Genomic DNA, 20,266 nt, shown 5'->3' on the forward strand with positions numbered 1-20,266 from the left:
ATAAGTGATCTGATCACATATTATGTTAGAAATATCAAGTATAACAGTCACACTTTATTTTAGACAGCATTTTATAATATGTAACCATTTAAGACCAGTTTATCCTAAATGCAATACATTCTTGCATGAGAGGTCACTTTTTAACAATAAAATCTGACGTAACCTAGTGCTAAATTAGATGAGGCTATTTAGATTTTCTTATAAAAAAACTTTATTCATGTTTGTGTCATTTATTCTCCCCAAGTCATATATCTAACCCAGCAGAGAGGCCGTCGTATTTTCCAGCCACAAACAGTGAGTTTGATGGGATGTTTTGATAAATGCAATGCATGTTCTGCATATGAGTTCTACTCTAACATCCTTTTGTTAGATGATAGGATCTGCCAGCAGCTGACACTGTGTGCTCTGGCTCCTGTGAGCCTCTCTGGGACTGCCGTAGCCAGCTGCTCCGCTGTGCCTCTCAACGTCAACACATTTAACACAGGCATGTAAACTGCACACTTCAATAAGTCGACGACTCAGTATCTTCACCTAATTGGTATATGAGCTTTTCTCTTCCCCTTCCTTCTTTTAATGGAGCCGCTAAGCTGTAAAAAATGTAAAGTGAAATCATTGTGATGGGTGTCTATCAGAAATATCCATTTCATAGTTTTTTTTTTAATCACAGACTGGAAAAAGAAGGGGGGGTAGAGAAAGTCATTTCAACCTAAGAATTCCTCTGATTCACTGTTTCAACACTTTAGGTAAACAATCAATAGAAGAAGGCTTGCTAGGGAATAAAACTAACTGGCATTGTGTTGCCCTGAAACAAGTGCTCTTTACTTGGGTCACTTTTACATTTACCAGACAAGGATTTGCAGCTGGTAATGTAAAAACAATCTCTTTTCAATCTCTACCTGGAGCACTATAAAACGTACATTAAGGCACATAGCCATATTAAAAACATCACAACATACTGTATCTACGGGGCACGAAAAACATAAGCTACCACTCCCCTGTAGTTGGAAAAACGTAACATGTGTTCAGCAAAGAAGAATATTTCCCTCCGTCAGTGGTTGAGTTATATGAGCAAAAATCTGTAATTACTGGGTAAGACAACAATTTGTCTTTGTTGACAGAACTATCGCAGCACTGTCTGTTTTGACAGATTTGAGGCAAAAGAAATGTGTTTGATGTGCCGTATCTTTTTAGCCCTGTTATTAGCAATCCATTACAACAATCCTCTAAATAAACAGGCAGTTTGAGAGTGGGAGTGAACATACTGTTGCCTTGGTGAACACATGTCTGGAACTATGGCCATTAAGATAAAGGGATTCCATGATTAGAAATAGAAAAATGAACATTTGTATCAAAAGCAAAACATATTTTCCCTGCAAAAACAGCTACAATGGGTTCTTTATATTGATCTAGGATGCAAAGAAAAACTATCGAGAGGTAAATAGATGTCAAACTGAAAGTTGTTCTGGCACAGAATAACTGTAAGTCGATGAGTTTGGTAGACTTTTGTACATGTCCGTTCCAGCCATCCTATACCGTCCAGTTTATGCTTTTGTCCACATTCATTCAAAGGTTACAAGACTGTCAACATTGTGCTGTTTGAACCATCAGTAGTATAATATACAAATGTACAGATACACAATAGAAATGCATACATCATTTGTTATTACAATGAGACCTACAAAAAAGCATGAGAATAAAAAGTCTGTGTGATATTGCAGGTGAGGCAAGCAGAGCCACGAATGTGCATCCAGACTGAGGGACACGTACCCTCCTACCATGATTTAAGCGCATGTCTATTTACACCGCATCATAACAAAGCTATCAAAAACAAAGGCTCCAAAAATTCCTCCTAAAAACTTTTTTTTGTTCTTTTGTTTCTCTACTTACAACAATGTCGATTCCATGTATGTACATCCCTAGAAAATAATTTAATTATAGTTACACACTTTCTACATTTTTGAAACAATAGAGTTCTAGTCCACAAGGGAGGTTGTTTGTTTGTTTGTGCATGTATTTGTGTGTATGTGTACGTATGTTTATGTGTGTGTTTTGATGAGTGTATATAGTGTGTGTGACTGGGGTGGGGAATGATGGTTTTGGGGGTGGATAATGTTCATGGATTGGCTAACAGTCGCAGGGGCAGATTTAGAGAGTGGATTGGATGTGGTCACAGAGAGGAAGTAGTGGAGTCGACAATTTCTCTCCCGTTGCACACGGTTGGGACTTGGTGGGCGCTGACAGAAGCTTGTAAAGAGAGAGAGTGAGAAAGGAGAAGATAAAAATCAAGCATTCTCAGCTATCAGATTTGTGTATATAATCATTCATGACAGACTTCCTCAGTTGATGATTTTTGCTGCAAAATGCTAAAACTAACAACAAAGCAATATATCACGTTATGCCATTACATTTAAATTGCATTACCAAAATGTCAAACAATAATAGTGATTGAAGTCTAGACGTTAGTGTAGAAAGAGCATTGCTCTGATAGACAAATGAAATGAAATGAAAGGGAAAGGCACATAACTGATGCAAATAACATAATTGTGGGTCGAAATGCAGACTTAATCTAATAGAAATAAATGTGGTATCGCTGCTAATTTACAAGTAATTTGTATCTTTTTTGTGAGGCCAGTTCAGTAAAATTACCAGTCACCTCTTGGGGGCATGCTTCGTTCTTGGCATCTCATTGTACTGTACAACACCACAGTGCTGTCTGTCAGCAGGAGGCCATTCTCTGCAGTCTAACAAGCTTACGATTGAAACCGTCAATCATGCATCACCGTAAAGGTAACACCTTTGGAGGAACAGCTCTTCATATTTGGAGAACTTGTTTCTTGGTACATTATAACTTGGCTGTATTACAGTTTGGATACAAAATACAGAAAACAAACACCTAGATAGTTAATTATTCAAGATTTGGTATCCCCTATAGCAAAAAGTGGTATACAGGGTGGCTTAATATTGAATGCCGAAAACACCCATTTGACAGAGGCATGATAATAATAGAGCGAGACAGTGCTGCTCTAAACCCCTGTCTCTTTAAAAATGAGGTAACTGCTTGTAACCTACCGTGAGATGCGTATGTGGTGGCAGCCCCGCTGACACTGAAGCGATTGAGGTTAAGCCTGTGGCTGGTCACATTCTTCTGGGGCTGGAACATGATGATATGGACCTTGGGAGCAAACATACAGCCCAGGACCACAAAGCCACTCAGACTGACTGAGATACACATGGTGGTGGTCTGAACCTGCAGAGAAAAGAGGAGGAGACAGTAATTAGAAGCCAGACTTTGATGGATACATCTTATGCTAATGTAGTACAAAGTAATTGCTGTTGAGAGCTAATTTGGTGATAATAATCTGTAATAAGGAACATTTGTCAAGGGGACTTTTTAAAAGAGTATAACAAAGTCCTACTTAAAAAAATCAAACAATAATACATTGGATAGATATGTTTAAAGCATGAAAATGCCTAAACTAATTAACCAAGCTACGCATAAACAGAGCCAATGAGGCCTGTAAATAGAAAGCATAACTCTTTATTGGCAGACTCTGTTACCTTGCAACAGTTCACAGGATAACAATTACTGGATGGATCAATAAACTACTTAATCAACAGAGACCAACAGAGACCACAGAGGCCAAACTAAACAGTATCTGGTAGCTTTCACTTCATTCTCTCTGACTTATTGTACAAAATCAATGCTAAATCTGATCTTAGGCCGGTCTGAAATCGTGTTTGCAGTGTGTCCCTTTCAGGTTACCATGTCATAGCTGGGTCTAATGTTGTGTGGCACAGAAGTTTTACAGGGTTTAATAACATGAACTCACAGTAGAATCACAGTACTCTACAGAAAAGCACATTAATAATCAACCCTGCAACATCTCGTCTGAGTGTGTTTATACCGGTGTATGTGTGTGTGTTTATGCATGAGTTTGTATGAGTGGGTGGCTGTGTATGTTGGTGATGTTGTGCCTCTACCTGACTAATCTTAAAGTCAGATTACAAGGCCAAATAAATGCTTATTTCCAGAGAGAGGGAGAGAGAGAGAGGGAGGGAGAGAGAGGGAGGGAGAGAAAGTAAGCAGTTTTTTTTAAGGGATCAAATGAGCAGCCTTGGCAGCATTCCTCTCTTATGCCCTTTGATACAGTGCACAGTGTGTGTGTTTGCGGAAGTGTGTGCTTAAGGTGTGTGTGTGTGTGTGTGTGCTTAAGATTTGTATGGATCCGATGAACACTCACCGCCCTTTGCTGTTAAATCTGGACATGTGTCAGCAGTTTGACAGAGCCTGTCTGTTTGTCATGCATACTGCAGAGCTGGAACATTTGCCAGCAGGATTAGAAATTGTTAAAGTTGCCTCAATACCTGTGTTGTCACTGTTTTGTGACCTGTGTGCTTGTATTAACCATGTTTAAGGGACAGAAAACTGCTAACACAATTATATTATAGGGACCTCCATCTTGTTTGAGGAAAAAAATATTTCTCTTGAAGGTTAATCATTGCATTTTGGGAGTTTACGGAATAATTTGACATTTTGGAATTTACTCTTCTTGCTGAGAGTTTGATGGGAAGATTGATAACACTCTCAGTTAGCCAACGGATATCAATCTTCTCTAACTCTTGATAAGACAGCAAATAAACGCATTTCCCTAAATGGTAAATTTTCATTAAGATCAGGGTTTAGTTGAGTTGTGTTTATTGGTTGTAGCAGTCATGGTAAGGATCAGGGTTTGGTAACAGGAAATAAATATAGGTCAATTTAATGTCTTACTAAGAGACAGAGACAAGTATTTGTGTGTGTGCGCGTTGAAGAAGATACCCTGTAGTCACTGGATGTAACATAGAAGATGGGGAGAAAGGCCAGCCAAATGATACAGGTGGTGTACATGGTGAATCCAATAAACTTGGCTTCATTGAAGTTCTCGGGGCACTTCCTGGTCTTGAAGGCATACCTAGAGGGAGAGACCATATTTCTGATTAGTTACACACCATCTGGACAATTTGTGATATATATATATTTTTTAATTCATCTAGGAACCAAGTAAGATTGTGTGACAAGGTTTTTTCAAGGTGTGCACGAAAACATATTGCATCAAAACACAGAGAACAAAGTCCTCAGGGTGGAGAACATAAAGCGCTTTAGTTGGAACCTTTTATAAAACTACGACACACTTACACAGTACACAGGATGACCAGGAGCACGTCGTATCCCAGTGAAAACAGCATGCTGGAGTCCCGTACGTTACACTTGAGGATGACAGTCTGTCGTCGCTCTGGTAACGTGAAGCGCCGCGTCCCAGGAACTTCCAGCAGCAGCCACACGGACACCATCACCAACTGGACGGAGATTAAACTCAGACAGATGAACACCTGAAAAAGAATGGAGCAAAGAAGGGTAAGGTCATCAAGATCCTCTGTCTGTCTGTCCATCCATCCATCTGTATGATGCAGATAGATTACCACGATGCTGCAATCAATCACCTGAGAGGAGGGGCTAATGAAGCGTGGTCTCACTGCACCCGCTCCGTCTTTCACGCCATTGAAAATCCTGGCGATTCTGTTTGTTTTGGTGAGGAGGGCGGAGTAGCAGACAGCGAACGAAGTGCCCAGGCCGAGGCGCCGCAGGGCACAGATGGCAGGAGAGGGTTTGGCCAAGAAGAGGAAAGTCATGGCGTAGGACATGAAGACTCCTGAGAGGAGGATGTAACACAGCTCTCTGCCTGAAGCTTTCACCAGCGGTGTGTTGTTGTGTCGGACAAACACCCAGAACACCATACCGGTGCACATGAACCTGTGGAGTTGAGCAGCAAAACGGACAAGCAGCTTCATGAAGTCACAGTTTTGATTGGTGCCTTTATTACTACGCAAGCAGGGCTGAGCTGTACATAACAATTTATATCGCCATAATCGGAAAATCCACTAATATCGTAACTTATGTTTAGGTATGGAAAAGAACAAGGAAACAGACCGCTTGCTAAGCCCTACTCTCATTTTTTGATTGCTACGCCTTCATTTCTTCCATGACAAATATGCAATTTAATGGCGGTACATTTAACACTCAAATGTATTAGTTATTTTTAGATCAGTGGGCCTGTGACTGTCAGATTCTGTCAGCTGTGACTAGCCAGCTAATTAAGCCATGTTAGCTCCATGAGTTGATGGAAAAAGTTGAATTTTCAATGTTTTCAGCTGACTAGTGTTAAATCAAGAAGCTTGTGAAAAGGACCTTAAATATACACATACATATCATGCTAACAGACTAAAGCTGCATGTCCCAGGCTAAAAGTCAGCATCCTCACCAGTTGATCATCTATGTAGAAGACATGTAAATAAAGAAGCTGCAATGTTGTTGTATTGCAGTGTAGAGCTCTATAGTCCTAGTATTGTAGGTATATTAAGGAAAACTGTGTGGTGAGACTCTATTTCAATTTTAACGTTACAAGAGGAAATGCTCTAGGATGATGACTAACTGATTTGCTTGGCAAAGATAACAGCATCTTGGGTAACATTGGCTTGGGTTGCTGCAGTGTAAATATCTCCAAATCCAATAGAAAACAAAACAGAACTGCCAATGTTATTGTAAGCTCTGATGGCATCCAGGACCGACTTCAGCAAAGTGAGGAAATACTTAGGGCTGTCCTCGACCAAAGAAATTCTTAGATGACTAACACTGATGCGATTTTGTCGACTAATTGACTAGTTAATTTAATCAACAGATCTGTAGAACAGAGTTTTTCTACAAATAAACATGCAAAAGCACCACTTAAAATGTTGTGTTTACTAGAGATGTGCTCATAAGTTTCTTGTCAATAAGTCCTTTAGCATTGAAATGTGAAAAAAAAAATCAACTAATCGACTTCTTATTTGACTAAGAGCAGAGCGATTGATTGGTCGACTCATCGACTAATGGCCTTGAAAGTATGAAAGTTAGATAGCTTTACTTACCAGCAGTTGCAGCTTACATTGCAGCAGATTAGCACATTGTTCTTTTGTTTTTTGTTTTGGACAAAATCCAATGCAAACTCTTTGAAAGCAGAGCATTGCTCCTATTGACGGCTTCTAAGCTATGATTGGACAATGACTGCTTGGAGTAACGGTCCATTCCCTTGCCCCATCCCAACATCTAAAACATGTCCCAACCACACACACACACACACACACACACACACACACACACACACACACACACACACACACACACACACACACACACACACACACACACACCTCTCAGGAGTCAGAAACTGACAATATGTTGACAGCCCTTTATCACTCACCCTACACAGGCGATAGTAATTGGACCAATAGCCCAGGCATCTTCCCACATGATATAGTCCTCGGGAAGGTCGTAACAGGACGTCAGCTCATCAGTGGGCCACTGGCCAGGAGCGCAGGGCGAGCAGGTGAACTCATCAGCCAGGTATTCATGAGGCTCACAGGCTGTACAGATCCAGCAGCAGTACTCGCCTGGGAAACAGGAACATGAACAGCAGAATGTGTCAGTCTGAGGTTTCTCAAAAGACACTGCTGCTCGGTATGGTATGCTGTAACGAAGAAGAACATGGTTGAAATTCAGTCTCCTACCTGCCTGCATTTTCTTCATCTCATTGCGTTCACATGGGTCGCTGCACTGCGAGGTGGGCACCACTTCTCTGGGCCAGTGAATTAGATCGTTGCTTAGAGTCAGAGTCTCTGCCCATTCACCTACTGGCACGTAACCGTAACGATCGGCAGACCGCTGGTAGCTGAAGATGTTGTATCGGCCCACGCCGTCCCCCTGGGAATCAAATTTCACTACTGTCTCACTGCCTGGAGGAGAGAAAGGGGCTGCAGGGGGTGAGAGGAGACAAAGAGTGGCAAAAGAAAATTGAAGACAAGTGGAAAAAGGAAATTAAAGCTAAACAGTCACAAACAATCAGCCCATTGATGTCTCATTGATGCCTCTTACAAGCAACAGTGAGGACAGAGACAATGAGCCATGGTCAGTTAAGCCTTAGGAGTCCAGACCAGACAGTGAAGGGCATTTACAATAGCGTTTCCAATACTGAATACCAGCCAGTTACCAAAGTGTTTGCTAAAAGGCTATAAATGCCTGGTATGCTTGGTGATGTCTGTGTCTATCAATGGCCTCCCATCCTTCCCTGAGGTCACATACGGACAAAAACACAGCTCTGAATTCCAATCTCACAAAGTTTATTACCAAATGCATCATTAACAAACTGCCTATAAAGTCATATAGGCATGAAGGCAGAAGAATCCCTGGCCACTGCTATATCTACCCACACATTGATAGAATTAGCCTCTGGGTCTCTTATGTGAGGGAGGTACACTGCTGAAACTGCCAAATTGGTTTGTATACAAGTTGTTATGAAAGGATTACCATCTACCCTGAGGATGTGGGAACAGAAGAGATTGTAAAATTGGCAGGATGCTGAAACCATTACGAAAAAAAAAAAACAAGGAGAAAAAGCAGCCATGGACTGAGAAAAAAAAAAAGCAGGCAGTGTTGGACCTGTCGTTCTGACACAGACAAAGAGTATGTCACTCCTACAGTGCCACTTCTGTCCCTACAGCGGAGCAATCAACTCTGTGCTGCTGACACACTGTACAGGGCTGAGTGTTACACGCCGCTGCCTCCCCTGTCAAATGATGATGTGGCTGGGTTTATAAAGCATCACTCTTCAACGTCTAACAAGGCTCTTGGTCTTCAGTGCAGAACAGCATTGATGACACTGTGCTGCCTTCCTCATATCTCTGTGTCGTTGGGTAACTGAAGAAATCACCAGCCTGACGTACAGCTCGGGATCAGTGGAATGAATCAAGATACAGATTGTGGATGTGTGCCTCTGGAAGCTCCATTAGGTTTTACTTTACAGTGTGATGGTTAAGGTGTTGCTCTGAGCGCTGTGGGAGGCTGTGCTGACAGAACCAAAGCTCTGACCCTGCTGTTAGCTGCGCGTGCGTGCGTGCATGCAACACTGACGAGGGCCAGAGCTGTGCTATTGTTGTGAAAGCTCAGTGTGCTCGGAGAAGAATGGCGTGTCAGATGGCAGCAGAGGGGGTTAGGGTTTTATGAAATCCATAAATCACAGAGACGGCACAACCCTCTATCTTTCTCCTCTCTCTCTCTCTCTCTCTCTCTCTCTCTCTCTCTCTGTCACAGGAAATTCTAAGTGTCAAGTCTTCTTTGGAATTTGAGGCTAAATGTTTCAGTGACAGCTTAATGAAAATGATTTCAATAAGATGGTGATAATATCTTCAGACGAAAAGAGAGAGATGAATCCATTATATTGCGAGTTGACAGATAATAAAGTCTGCTAATAACGCTGAGCAATAAGACAAGCCAGGCCTCCTCCTCTTAGACTCCCATTCACACTCACAGAAACATTTTGCCAGGAGCTAATTATCATAACTGCACCTTATTGGGACCTTAGATGTGTGCTGAAGCCTAATTAGCTGTATGTGGTAATTACGTGGAATACAGACTAAAGAGATAACGGCATTAGCCTACAGACCCATTTGAGGGCATAGTGCTGTCCTTGACTTCACTCTAACAGATCACATTCAGGGAGCAATAAAGTCAGAGAACTGGTGATTCCTCCCTATAACCAACACCGGAGATCTTGCTGACGTGACAGAGCAGCTTATCAGAAAAAAGTGTATGAGGGTGCAAGTTAGAGCTGGCGAAGGCCACCAAGACCCTGATGACTGCAGAGAGCTGAGACAGTCAGCCCAAGTCCTTGACATATGAACACCATTGTCTCTCCTCAGCACTATCCTGGGATCAATTTCAAAAATCTGGTAAGCTCAGAAATCTAGCGGCCAAACGCTTTGGTTCCTTCTAAACAAGACTAAGAATCTACAGCCATGCAGCAATGTGAGGCTGTACTTGAGCATGCTAACATACTTGCAATGACAAGTCTAACATGCTGATGCTGTTTATCATCTTTACCAACTTAGTTTAGCTAACATTTACTAATTAGCACTCAACAATAAGTACAGTCAAGGCTGATGGGAATGTCAATCGTTTTGCAGGTATTTAGTCATTAAGCAAAGTATTGTACAAAATGAAAATTAGGATTGTGCTGGATGAAGTCAAAAAAAGAAGGTATAATCAAACAGTTTACAAGTCATTCTGAAAGATAGATATTTCATCCATTAATTGGCACAAAAGAAAAATTCAGGATGAAGCCTTCCATTGGGTAGATGATAAGATATTTTGCGGGATAAGTGAGACATTAAACCTTGTAACGGCGCTACAGGAAAAGTCAGAGGATCACCAAATTAAGTAGGATACATTTTTCTGGGATCCATAAATGTCTGAACACAATTTCATGACGATCCATCCAGCAAGTATTGCGATATTTCAGACTGGAGTCAAAGTGTTGGACTGACAGACTGACACTAGCATGACTAAAAAATGTTTGCATTTTGATAGATACACAAGCAGTGGGCAGAGTAGCCTAAAGGAAGTTTGTCCCTCAGCTACCTTTCTACAGCGTGTTTCTCTGAGATGTAACTCTGATGAACCGTGAACCGAAACAATTTCATCATTTGAAGAATTGAATTTGGTGACTGCTTCCTAACAGCAGCTTGTTGGCTTTCTCGCTGTGTCTTAACACATACCATCACACAACTTTAGCGCTGAAACAGTGATGATTAAGGATACTATGTGACCTCATCAATACAGTACTTCCTACTGGTCCAGTCCGGTCCAGCTGAGACCCACATCAGGCTCTGCACTATTCACAGCTTTTAAGTGACTCTCCATGCCGACAAAGTGTTGCCAGCATCCAATGGTGGACCAAAAGATTTCTCAGCGACGTTCTCCCAAATCAGTCACGGGGTGTAGCTGAGGTGCACTGGATACTATGTAATATTTTAAACAAAAAATAAACACAACCCAGAGCAACTGTGAATATAATACTGTACATTTGAGAGGATTTTTTGCATTATCAACTAAAATCTATTCAATTTATCAAACACAGAATGTCAAACAAAAAAACTAACCAAAAGAAGTGAAAAAAGTTATAATGCAGCCTAACCAGATCCCTAATTTTAGTGAGACAATTTCTTTAGCATTCCCACTAACTCGAGAAACACCTTATTATTCTAGCTTAATTAGAAGCTTGGTGAAAACAAGCTTTTCATTCAGAAGCTGTGAAATTAATTATGTTCTCGGCCATGTCGGGCTAAAGCGAAGCCCAAGGGGGATTGTGGGTATTAAAGGCAGGGTGAGAGAGAGAAGAGGCAAAGGGGCTTGGGAGGAATAAGTAGGAATAAGTAATCTCAGAGAGGGAGAGAGAGAAGGCAAATCTTTTCTTGTGTGTGACTAAAAATTCAAAAGCCAGTTGTTGATTAGTTGTTGTCTAGGGAATAGAGAATTGTGTTTCTAAGTGTCAGTTCTTCTGAATCCCCGGTTTACTCCTAATTTAAGCGTGACAAAGTAAACATTGCAAATATGTGCACAGACGCACCTATTCAAGGTAAAATACAACAGCTCTGCATGCTAATGGTGTGACCAACCTTTCTTATCCCTCTTTATACTCCTCCAGAGGGTTCATGACCTTACACATCTGTGACCCACACAGATACAGACACACATCCCTGAGCATATACAGATATGGACACAGGGATGCACTCACATGTCACAAACGCACACGCACACAGATCACTCTAGCTATATTTGTTCTCTGACTGAGGCGCTGCCTGGGCCTCGGACCAACGGGCCTCAGGGGAACAGAAGACAGATAGGGTGGAGAGAAGGAAGTCAAGAACAAGGAGGATAAATGTATAGGAGGAAAGGTGCAGCAGCAGAAAGCCGAGGCTTGACTGAAATAAAGGTGGGGAGATAGAGGAGACAAAGAAGGAAATGGCAGGCCAAAAGCAGGCGGTGCTGGGAAGAAGGATGAGCCGGGAGACAAGATAAGGGCAAAGAAAGGAGGGAAGTGACAAGGGAGAAGAAGGAGAATACGGGAGAAAAGAGAGGAGATAGCAAGAGAGAAAAGCAGGAAACTGGTGTGATGGCAGCAGAGATACAGGTGGAGACAGGAAAGCCTTTAGACGGAGGAATCAATAGGGAAAAGGTGAAGGATGGATGGAGGGATGAGCAGAGTGAAGGAGCAGACCGGCGCAGAGAGGCGGTGGAGGCAGGAGAGCAACCTTGTGAAGTCTGAGTGGGATGTGCTGTTTTTGAATGTAGAGAGAGAGAGAGAGAGAGAGAGAGAGTAGGACTCTTTCTGTAATGAGAAAGAGAGAATGGAGACAGACAGACCGAGAGATAGAGAGAGATAGAGGGACAGAGTGAGAGAAGGAGACAGAAAGACAGAGAGAGACAGAGAGTGACAGAGGGACAGAGAGACAGAGGAGAGAGTGTGAAGAGAAAATGAGAGAGCGAAGGAGTGAAGGTTGTTCTCTAGCATCTAAACGTTGCGGTAAGCTCGCTGCTCAATATGGCCCTGAAGGCACACCGCCTCTGCTAACACAGACGTATCACACACACACACACACACACACACACACACACACACACACACACACACACACACACACACACACACACACACACACACACACACACACACACACACACACAGGCATAGAGAAGGGGGAATATCACATCTATCATCACTATTTGAACAGAAGTCTGCGTGTATGCGTGTGTATATACTGATATGTTTGCTGCAGATCGGGTTGGTTGGTGGGTGGGTGGGAGTTGAATGATGGCTTTGAGAAGTGTGTGGGTTGGGGATGTCTGCAATTTTCTACTGGAAAAAAAGCTTCTAGCTGCATCGTTGTAAAAAAACCAACAAAAAGCTGAGTATATGCGTCTCTTGCGTGTACCTACGTGTGTGTTTTGTGTTTAAAAGTATGTAGCGAGGCAGAAATGTGCCCCTGTGTCTATTACTAGATGGCAGGGAGCAGTTCCCATGATCTATCAGATCACTCCAACAATAGGCAATAGTGTCGGCTTCATTACCATAGCAACTAGCGAGAAGAGACTAGATGAAGCGAGCTGCATATGAAAACACACTGCTAACCACACAACATACTGCCTCAGTGCACCACATACGCTGTCAGTGGCACACAACAAAAAAACATCCTTATCACAGTTAAAGACACAGTCCACTGTGTTATGATTGTGAAGGGGACAGTATTTCAGAGTATTGTGAAGCATTTAAATTAAGTGAGATCAAACTTTGATGCAATGTATAGAGTGTATAATGAACATGCATGTGTGTGTGTGTGTGAGAGAAGGTGATGGCAGAGGGATAGAGAGCACTGAACACTGTTGGTTTTCCGTCTGCTACAGTTCAGACTGAGAGCACTGCGGATGGTGATGCTGCAGTATTTATACCCCACATTCAACCTCAACCCACCTCAGCTCCTTTCCTTACATACTGTCGATGGAAAGATGTATATGCACAGCAGTGTGAGTGCGTCATTCTGGGGCTAAACCAACAGCTAAAAGTGAAACACTGCCACAGTTCCCAGTTTAACCGTACGGCCACCTTCAAGATCCTCATCCTCTTTCTTTTTTTTTTCGAGCGAAAAAGCTGTTTGCCATGCTGTCACTGCCTTCGCTGACACTGAGCTGTAAAGAACTCAAGATCCCTGTACATGCTGTTTCTCTCTTCGCAGAGTAAAGACATGCGCCTCATGGACATACATCAGTGGTGAAAGGAAGGGAGGGGGAGCGGGAGAGGGGAATGTAAGGGAGAGAGATGATCAGACATAAAGATGTGAGGAAGTCACAGTGGGATTCACACCTCTCTCTCCTCTCCAACTTACTCCACACATTTTTTAAACTTTCTGTGTGTTAATCTGCATATCTATTCAATCCCTCTCTGTATGCATCCTCTACTGGAGTGGTTATCATTCGTGCCAACCTGAGGCTGCGACTGCAATCGCCCTGACTATTTCCTCTTCCTGTCCTTTCCTCTCTATCTTACTCACACTCTTCCTCTCTCCATCCTTCTCTCTGTCTCCCTCTTCTCATGCAGAAATGCTCCAAGCCCTTTGATTTGTAGCAGAAATGAAGATGGGGAATTTCAAAGAGAATCCTCTTCTTCTGCTGACGCACGCTGTCCCACTCCGGCATTGCCTCAGTGCTCCCTTGTTCCTTCCCTACTTCCCTCCTTATTTCTTTTTCTGTCTTGCTCCCCTTTACCTTACCCAAAACGCTCTTTCCTCATTGGAGTCTGCCTGTCATTCTTATCTGTAAGCTTCCCTCCCCCCCCCTCCCTCCATATGTGATGCCATTCTTTGGTCCTCCTTCCATCCCTCCCGCTCTCTCCCCAGGGTCTCGTGGCAAAGCTGCCGTGTTAGCGCTGTTTGTTAGGCCGGTTTGATGTCTGCTCCTGGTCACGGTTGGTGGAGGAATAAGCACCTCTAAACCTGTGTCAGTCCCCGAGACACCGCAGTTTATTTATAACGCTGCCTTTGTATGTCATCTGTCAGTCAAGCCAATCCTCCGTCTCTTCTCTCCCAACTCTACAGAGACTGACAGACAGACAGGCAGCCTGCTATAGGAGCTATTATAACACACTCAATCTCATTAGTTCAAGACAGAAGAATATGGCTGACGGATTAGCTGCAACTCTCATTCCTCAAAGCAACTTTGTAGTGTCGTATCAATTACGCATGGGTAATAGGTGTCAATAGCATGGCTGGCTCTGACAATACGTAGCAATTAAGTGGATTTGTCTCAGTACTTTTTATGCTCTGTGGAAGGACAACATCTCAGCGTCGTTCATGAGAGGACTGTTAACTAGGCACAACACTCGTATTCCTGTCTGTTTCGTGCTATCTCTCCCCCTTCCTCCCAAACTTTCTCTCAGTCACTCACTTCTTCTCACTCTCCATCCATCCACCTTGAACACCTTATCTAGGACTCTTCACTCGTTCCAGCTCTCTTACCTGTGAAGCTGACATTAAGGATGTAATCCCTGTAGAGTCGGCGGCCATCCAGTGCCTTCATGCTGTCGCACAGCTTGGTGGTGTTGAAGCACAGGCTGCGTTGCATATAATGGAGTGCATGAGCCATGGCGTACACCGCGTTCACCACAAACATGATCTTGGACTCTGGTTCAAAGTTACTCTTGTCCATTGACAAGTCCATGTCACACGGCGGGAGAGACGTCTCTCCCAATCCAACACCTCCTGCTCCTCCACCGCCCAAGGAGCACTGGAACCGCTGCTCCCAGAATTCCCTGAACCAGGGATTACGATGGTTTTTGACCGGGTTCAGGCTGAGGAAGTAGCGGTTGAATTCTGGCAAGGGATTGGCCGCCAGTTCAAGTGTGATGGCTCCTTCGGCGCTGACCTCATTTCCCTTGACAATGCTTTCCTGTGCACCCCAGCCGTCGCTGGCCACCCAGATGAAGGAGGTGTTAAGCCTGGCAGCTGCTGCCAACAGCTCTCTGGCATCATCGCTACGTAGGAAGAGGACGGCCACACGGGCGTTCGGCTTCTGGAGGAGCTGACGGATCACAGCTTCATAGGACTTCTTAGCGTTCGTACGCCCCACCTGGACAGAAAGAGGACATTAATGTTATGACAGATTTATTAAAAATGTTTCCTCTGCTTTCAAATAGGTTTGCGGTCTGCATTTGTGATCATTAATAAGAGTCATTCATTGGAAGAAACAAGCCAAAAATGTCGTCTGTACTTCCATCTCACGCCATAATGCACCCCCAAAGCAAATTAGATGAAAAATGTGACTGTGAAAGTACCCGGAATGAGTTCTTGGAGATAAGCTTTCATTTTCTGGTTCACTACTGATAACACCAGTGTAATATAAACTCCATTTGCTTTCGGGACAAGATAAGACATGGAGACAAACTTTTATAAGCTCACAAATTTAGGGCCACAATGATTGTTAGTGTTGCAGCTTCAGGCCATACATCAGTATGACACTGCTGATTAAAGTTTGTGGTTTTTGGTATTTTGCTTTGAGCAATTGTTTCTTATATTCATGCAGAAATAAACTCATATTCTATTCCATGTTCTACCTTCTCTGAAGTAGCGATACAGATGTTCCTCATGCGTGCCTCTTGTTCAAAGGCCTCTATACCGGTTTCACCGTAATCACCCTCCGATGCCACAGTGGACACGTATGTCCAGTTGAAAAACCGGAGGATCTCGGCCATGGCTTTGGCCTGGTAGAAGTCGGGGGGCACCGTGCGGGCGAAGTAATCGTAGCGGGTCTTATCACTGAGCTTGGCACTGGTCGAAGCATAGCTTATCTGAGGAATCTGAAAGAGCCTGAGAAGATTGGCAACCTGTGGGGAGAAAAAGTACAATGAGAAATAAATCAGCCAATGCAATTCCAAACCCTTTTGCAAATTGAACCATTTTAATGACTTGAAGGAATTAACATTAATTGATTGATTGATGATAGAACTGTTTGTCATCTGGATACCCAGCAAATGGCAAAAATATATATTTTTTTAAATAAACACATACTTTTAGTGTGAGAGATTATCAACATTATCTGCACAGAATTAAATTAATCCAAATTTGTCCTTTTGATTTTGTGAAGCTTCAGTAAGAATTGTATTGATTGACTGACAATTTTGATTGTTCTTTTTTTACTTCTGAAATTTGAAACTTATTGTATTACGTCCAATTAACCTCTGATTAATTTATGCAAAGTGATATGAGTCACTTTGTCTCTTCTATAAGCTGCGGTGTGGAACTGCGTTAAACTCAGGAGTCAATGCATTCAAGCAGCTACTTACAGCATTTGCAATGCACATGTTTTGAGAGTTGGCAGCAACCAATTACTGTACAATTAATTTAATAGGGCACTTAAAGGAAGCGGTACACACAGAGTGTTGAAACTGGAGGATGTACACCCCTCTGATTGCTTAAAACCATAATGAGTTTCATAATAGATATTCAGCGTTCATTACTGATTTCAACATTTCTGAAATGGTGATAAAAACATTTGATCAATACTGGGAATCCCACACAATAAACTAGTGTCTCACTTTGTAGGAAGCTCATGTCTCTAATATGGTCCAATAGGGCAAAGGCAGACAACAAAAAAAATCAGTCAGTGTCTTTGTAAAATAAGTTTCTTCTTGGTAGCTGGCAATATAAGATGCCTAAGGACTGTCAGCCAGCAGAGAAAATAATGTCAAAAACATATCAAGTACAATATTATTAACTGCAATAAACTGCAGGGGTAGGGTTGTTGTTTTGGAGGTTTTTGTAAAATTTCCCCTTTGACTGTGTTGGAGAGCAGATAACCGTGTGTGTCAAGCTCCAAGTAATAAAAGGTCTACAACCATAAAAGACTGATCTAAAATGACTGGCACATTGCCAAAAACTAAATAAAATAAGACCCGCAAAAAATTATGGAATTCATTCTTTTATTCCTCAAAGGAAAAATGAGAACATATTTAGAAGGTTGCTGCTGATGGGAATCACTTCATGCATAATGTGATTTTCTGAAGATAAAAGACAATGCAGCAATCGTAGGCATATATATGCACATGGAGAAACACAAAATAGCACACATCATGCATGCACACACGAACACTGACACACACATAGAAGTTCAATAAATCACTGACTCATGCATTAGTGATGGACATCATCTAGGGTCTACTGATGTCCATATAATATTCCCTTTTACTGTTGATTGGGGTTTGGTCATGTTCTCTTCATTACAGTTTTAGTCACAGACGGCAGCACAAATACAATTGCTACGCATTCTCATGCGCACAAAGACGTGTAAACATTCATATTCAAACACGCGCAAAAATAAACAGAATCTACACAGCTATTCTCAGTTTAATCCTTTTAGAGCGCATCATTCTGGGCTTTTCTATATTTCATTCATAGCTCTTTTGATGAGCTGTTTTGACAACATGTCAGAATGTCATTAGACTAATAATGCAGAAGATTAGAACACACACTTGTACCTATACACTGATGTGCACGAAAAACGATCCACACATACACAGGCACCTGCATTGACTTACCCACACACAAACACGCTTATAGTACTTTCAGGGAGGTTTTTATGGTTTTAAGATGGCAGTTGACTTAAATGTCAGGGAAGGTCACGCTGCAAAATGTAACCGCATTGCTCTATTACCTGCCACTGAGCACTGACTACAGCTAACTAAGAGGCCTGTCAGTAGGGACATGGAGAGTTTACTCTGTTAGTGAATGCTGCTCCCTTTCTGTGAAAGAAGAGAGAGAGAGAGAGAGAGAGAGAGAGAGGGAAGGGAGATGTACTGAATGGGTTGAATATGAGAGACGAGTAAAAAAAATGAAAGGGAAGGAGGAAAAAATTGGTGCAGTGGATGGCTGCTGTGTGTTTTCTGCTTGGAATGCAAGTCACACACAGAGACACATACACATGCACACGTGTATGAACGACGGGGAGGAATGATGCCTGCGATGTGAATGCCCTCAAAACATTGGAGTTAAGTTGTGCATGGTTAAACAAAAAATAATTCCCTATTACTTCATTTAGAAGCAACAGACATGAAGGAGTAGCTGGGTTAGCTTCTCTGGCAAGAGATCAGAAGGCAGAGCACAGTTCGGCTCCTGTGAACAGTGCTGCCCTCGGAAAAAGACAGGTAAAAAACAACAGCTACGGCAACAAAGGGCAACAAGAATGAGCTGCAAGGAAACAAGGGGTAATTATGTGTGATGAAGGACAAGAGACGGAGCAGATGTGTTAACAATGGCTGCCCCAGAAAGGAGGAGGAAGAGTAAAAAGGGGGCTGAGGTCAGCATACACTGAGTTCTCCACAAATAGCCGCGAGGGATGCCTCTGAATGCATATAAAGGAGAAAAAACAGAACTAGGCAGTGATGAGAAAGAAGAGAGGAAAGATTTAAGGGAGAGAAAAAAAGAGAACTACATAAAATAGCAAGAGAGAGAAAAAGAGAGGATGAGAAAGGGAAGACAGAGAGACAGTTGCAGAGATTAGGGATTTAAGGACTGATAGGAGGATGCTTTTGTGCAGTCACAGAGCAGTAAGGGAGAGGGAGGTTTTATGCTAAACTATGCAAATTACCCAGCTCTGTGACAAGAGCCACAAGAGCCGGGGAGACACACAAGAACACACCAATGGAAAACTTGATTTTAAGAAATAAGTATACACACACTTACACACACACACACACACACACACTCGTACACGGACATGGACTTGCACTGCCATATCACTGGAAGTGAGCTTCTGCACGCTTGGTCATGAGTAAAAGATGAGAGAAGAAGCCACCGAGTTCAAGTTAAAGATGATGATGGTACAGTGTGTTTGTATTTATACTCCTGTACCCGCATGCTGCTTGTTACCTGTATGGAGACGCTGCTGAAGGATCCACCTATGACTCCAGCGATTGCGAGCGGGCTGTCGTCCTGCAGCGCGTAAGATCCGTCTGGACAGATGAACTCCGTGTCGTCCACCTTAGTGAGGGAGGCTCTTACAAACTCCAGAGCCTAGGAAACACACGCACATGGATATTTCACTATCAAATGATGTGCAACATACAGGGTAACATATGGTTTATATAAGCAATTTATTCTTAATCGGCCTGTAACACACCTTTAATTATGTTCTTTATAACAAATATTCACCATAAATATAGACTGATCGATACTTTTCTATAATGGAATGTTTCTATCTCTTTGAAGGGACTATAAAAGCCCATTGCTTTACACTAGCCGCTCTTAGATGCTTTCAGAACAGGGTCCAAATTGAAAATGAACTCCCCTGACATCAAGCCACATTATAACATATTGCTAGGATGTGGAAAAAGAGGCAACGAACCTGCAACCCTCTTAGGAAAACGAAATGTCAAGAATCCAGGGTTTATACATCAGTCAAAGAGCTCATTGTATAAGATCACTGGATGCAACATCCCTAAATAGCTCAGCAATAAGACACAATACATTTTTTGAAGATAATCCCTGCGGGAAAGTGCTTTTTTTAATATATCTGCCTCATTTCCTTCATCGCAAATAGCTTCAATCTCTATTTCTCATCAAGGATTTGCCGTTATCATTTTGAGGCAACATCTTCACCCGTCGTGGATGAAATAGAATTTCGAGGTACATTTACTTTACCTGAATATTACCTTTTAATGAGGCCGTATAGTTTTTACTCCATTTAAAATGGAAACATTGCACTTTTCACTTCTGACACCACAACTTACTTTGCCGAGCAACTTTTTAAGTATAAAAGGTAGCAAAAGTTCAAGTTGCCCAGCAGTGCAAGCAAACAGACAGCTAATTAAAC

The 20,266-nt window shown here is 42.4% G+C and overlaps 1 protein-coding gene across 1 annotated transcript in view; it reads right to left on the reverse strand.

Moving 5' to 3' along the window:
- Positions 1–2,161: 2,161 nt before the first annotated feature.
- Positions 2,162–20,266, reverse strand: part of grm3 (glutamate receptor, metabotropic 3) — an 18,991-nt gene continuing 886 nt past the window's right edge. The window contains exons 2-11 of the mRNA XM_054619736.1: positions 19,324–19,467; positions 16,014–16,283; positions 14,920–15,529; positions 7,585–7,827; positions 7,278–7,467; positions 5,482–5,791; positions 5,177–5,370; positions 4,820–4,952; positions 3,070–3,247; positions 2,162–2,244 (exon numbers count right to left, since the gene is read on the reverse strand). Of these exons, the coding sequence (XP_054475711.1) occupies positions 2,168–2,244; positions 3,070–3,247; positions 4,820–4,952; positions 5,177–5,370; positions 5,482–5,791; positions 7,278–7,467; positions 7,585–7,827; positions 14,920–15,529; positions 16,014–16,283; positions 19,324–19,467 (2,349 nt within the window). The 3' untranslated portion in view covers positions 2,162–2,167. The remainder of the gene's footprint in view (positions 2,245–3,069; positions 3,248–4,819; positions 4,953–5,176; positions 5,371–5,481; positions 5,792–7,277; positions 7,468–7,584; positions 7,828–14,919; positions 15,530–16,013; positions 16,284–19,323; positions 19,468–20,266) is intronic.

Source organism: Anoplopoma fimbria, chromosome 19, assembly GCF_027596085.1.
Source record: "Anoplopoma fimbria isolate UVic2021 breed Golden Eagle Sablefish chromosome 19, Afim_UVic_2022, whole genome shotgun sequence".
Taxonomy (NCBI): domain Eukaryota; kingdom Metazoa; phylum Chordata; class Actinopteri; order Perciformes; family Anoplopomatidae; genus Anoplopoma; species Anoplopoma fimbria.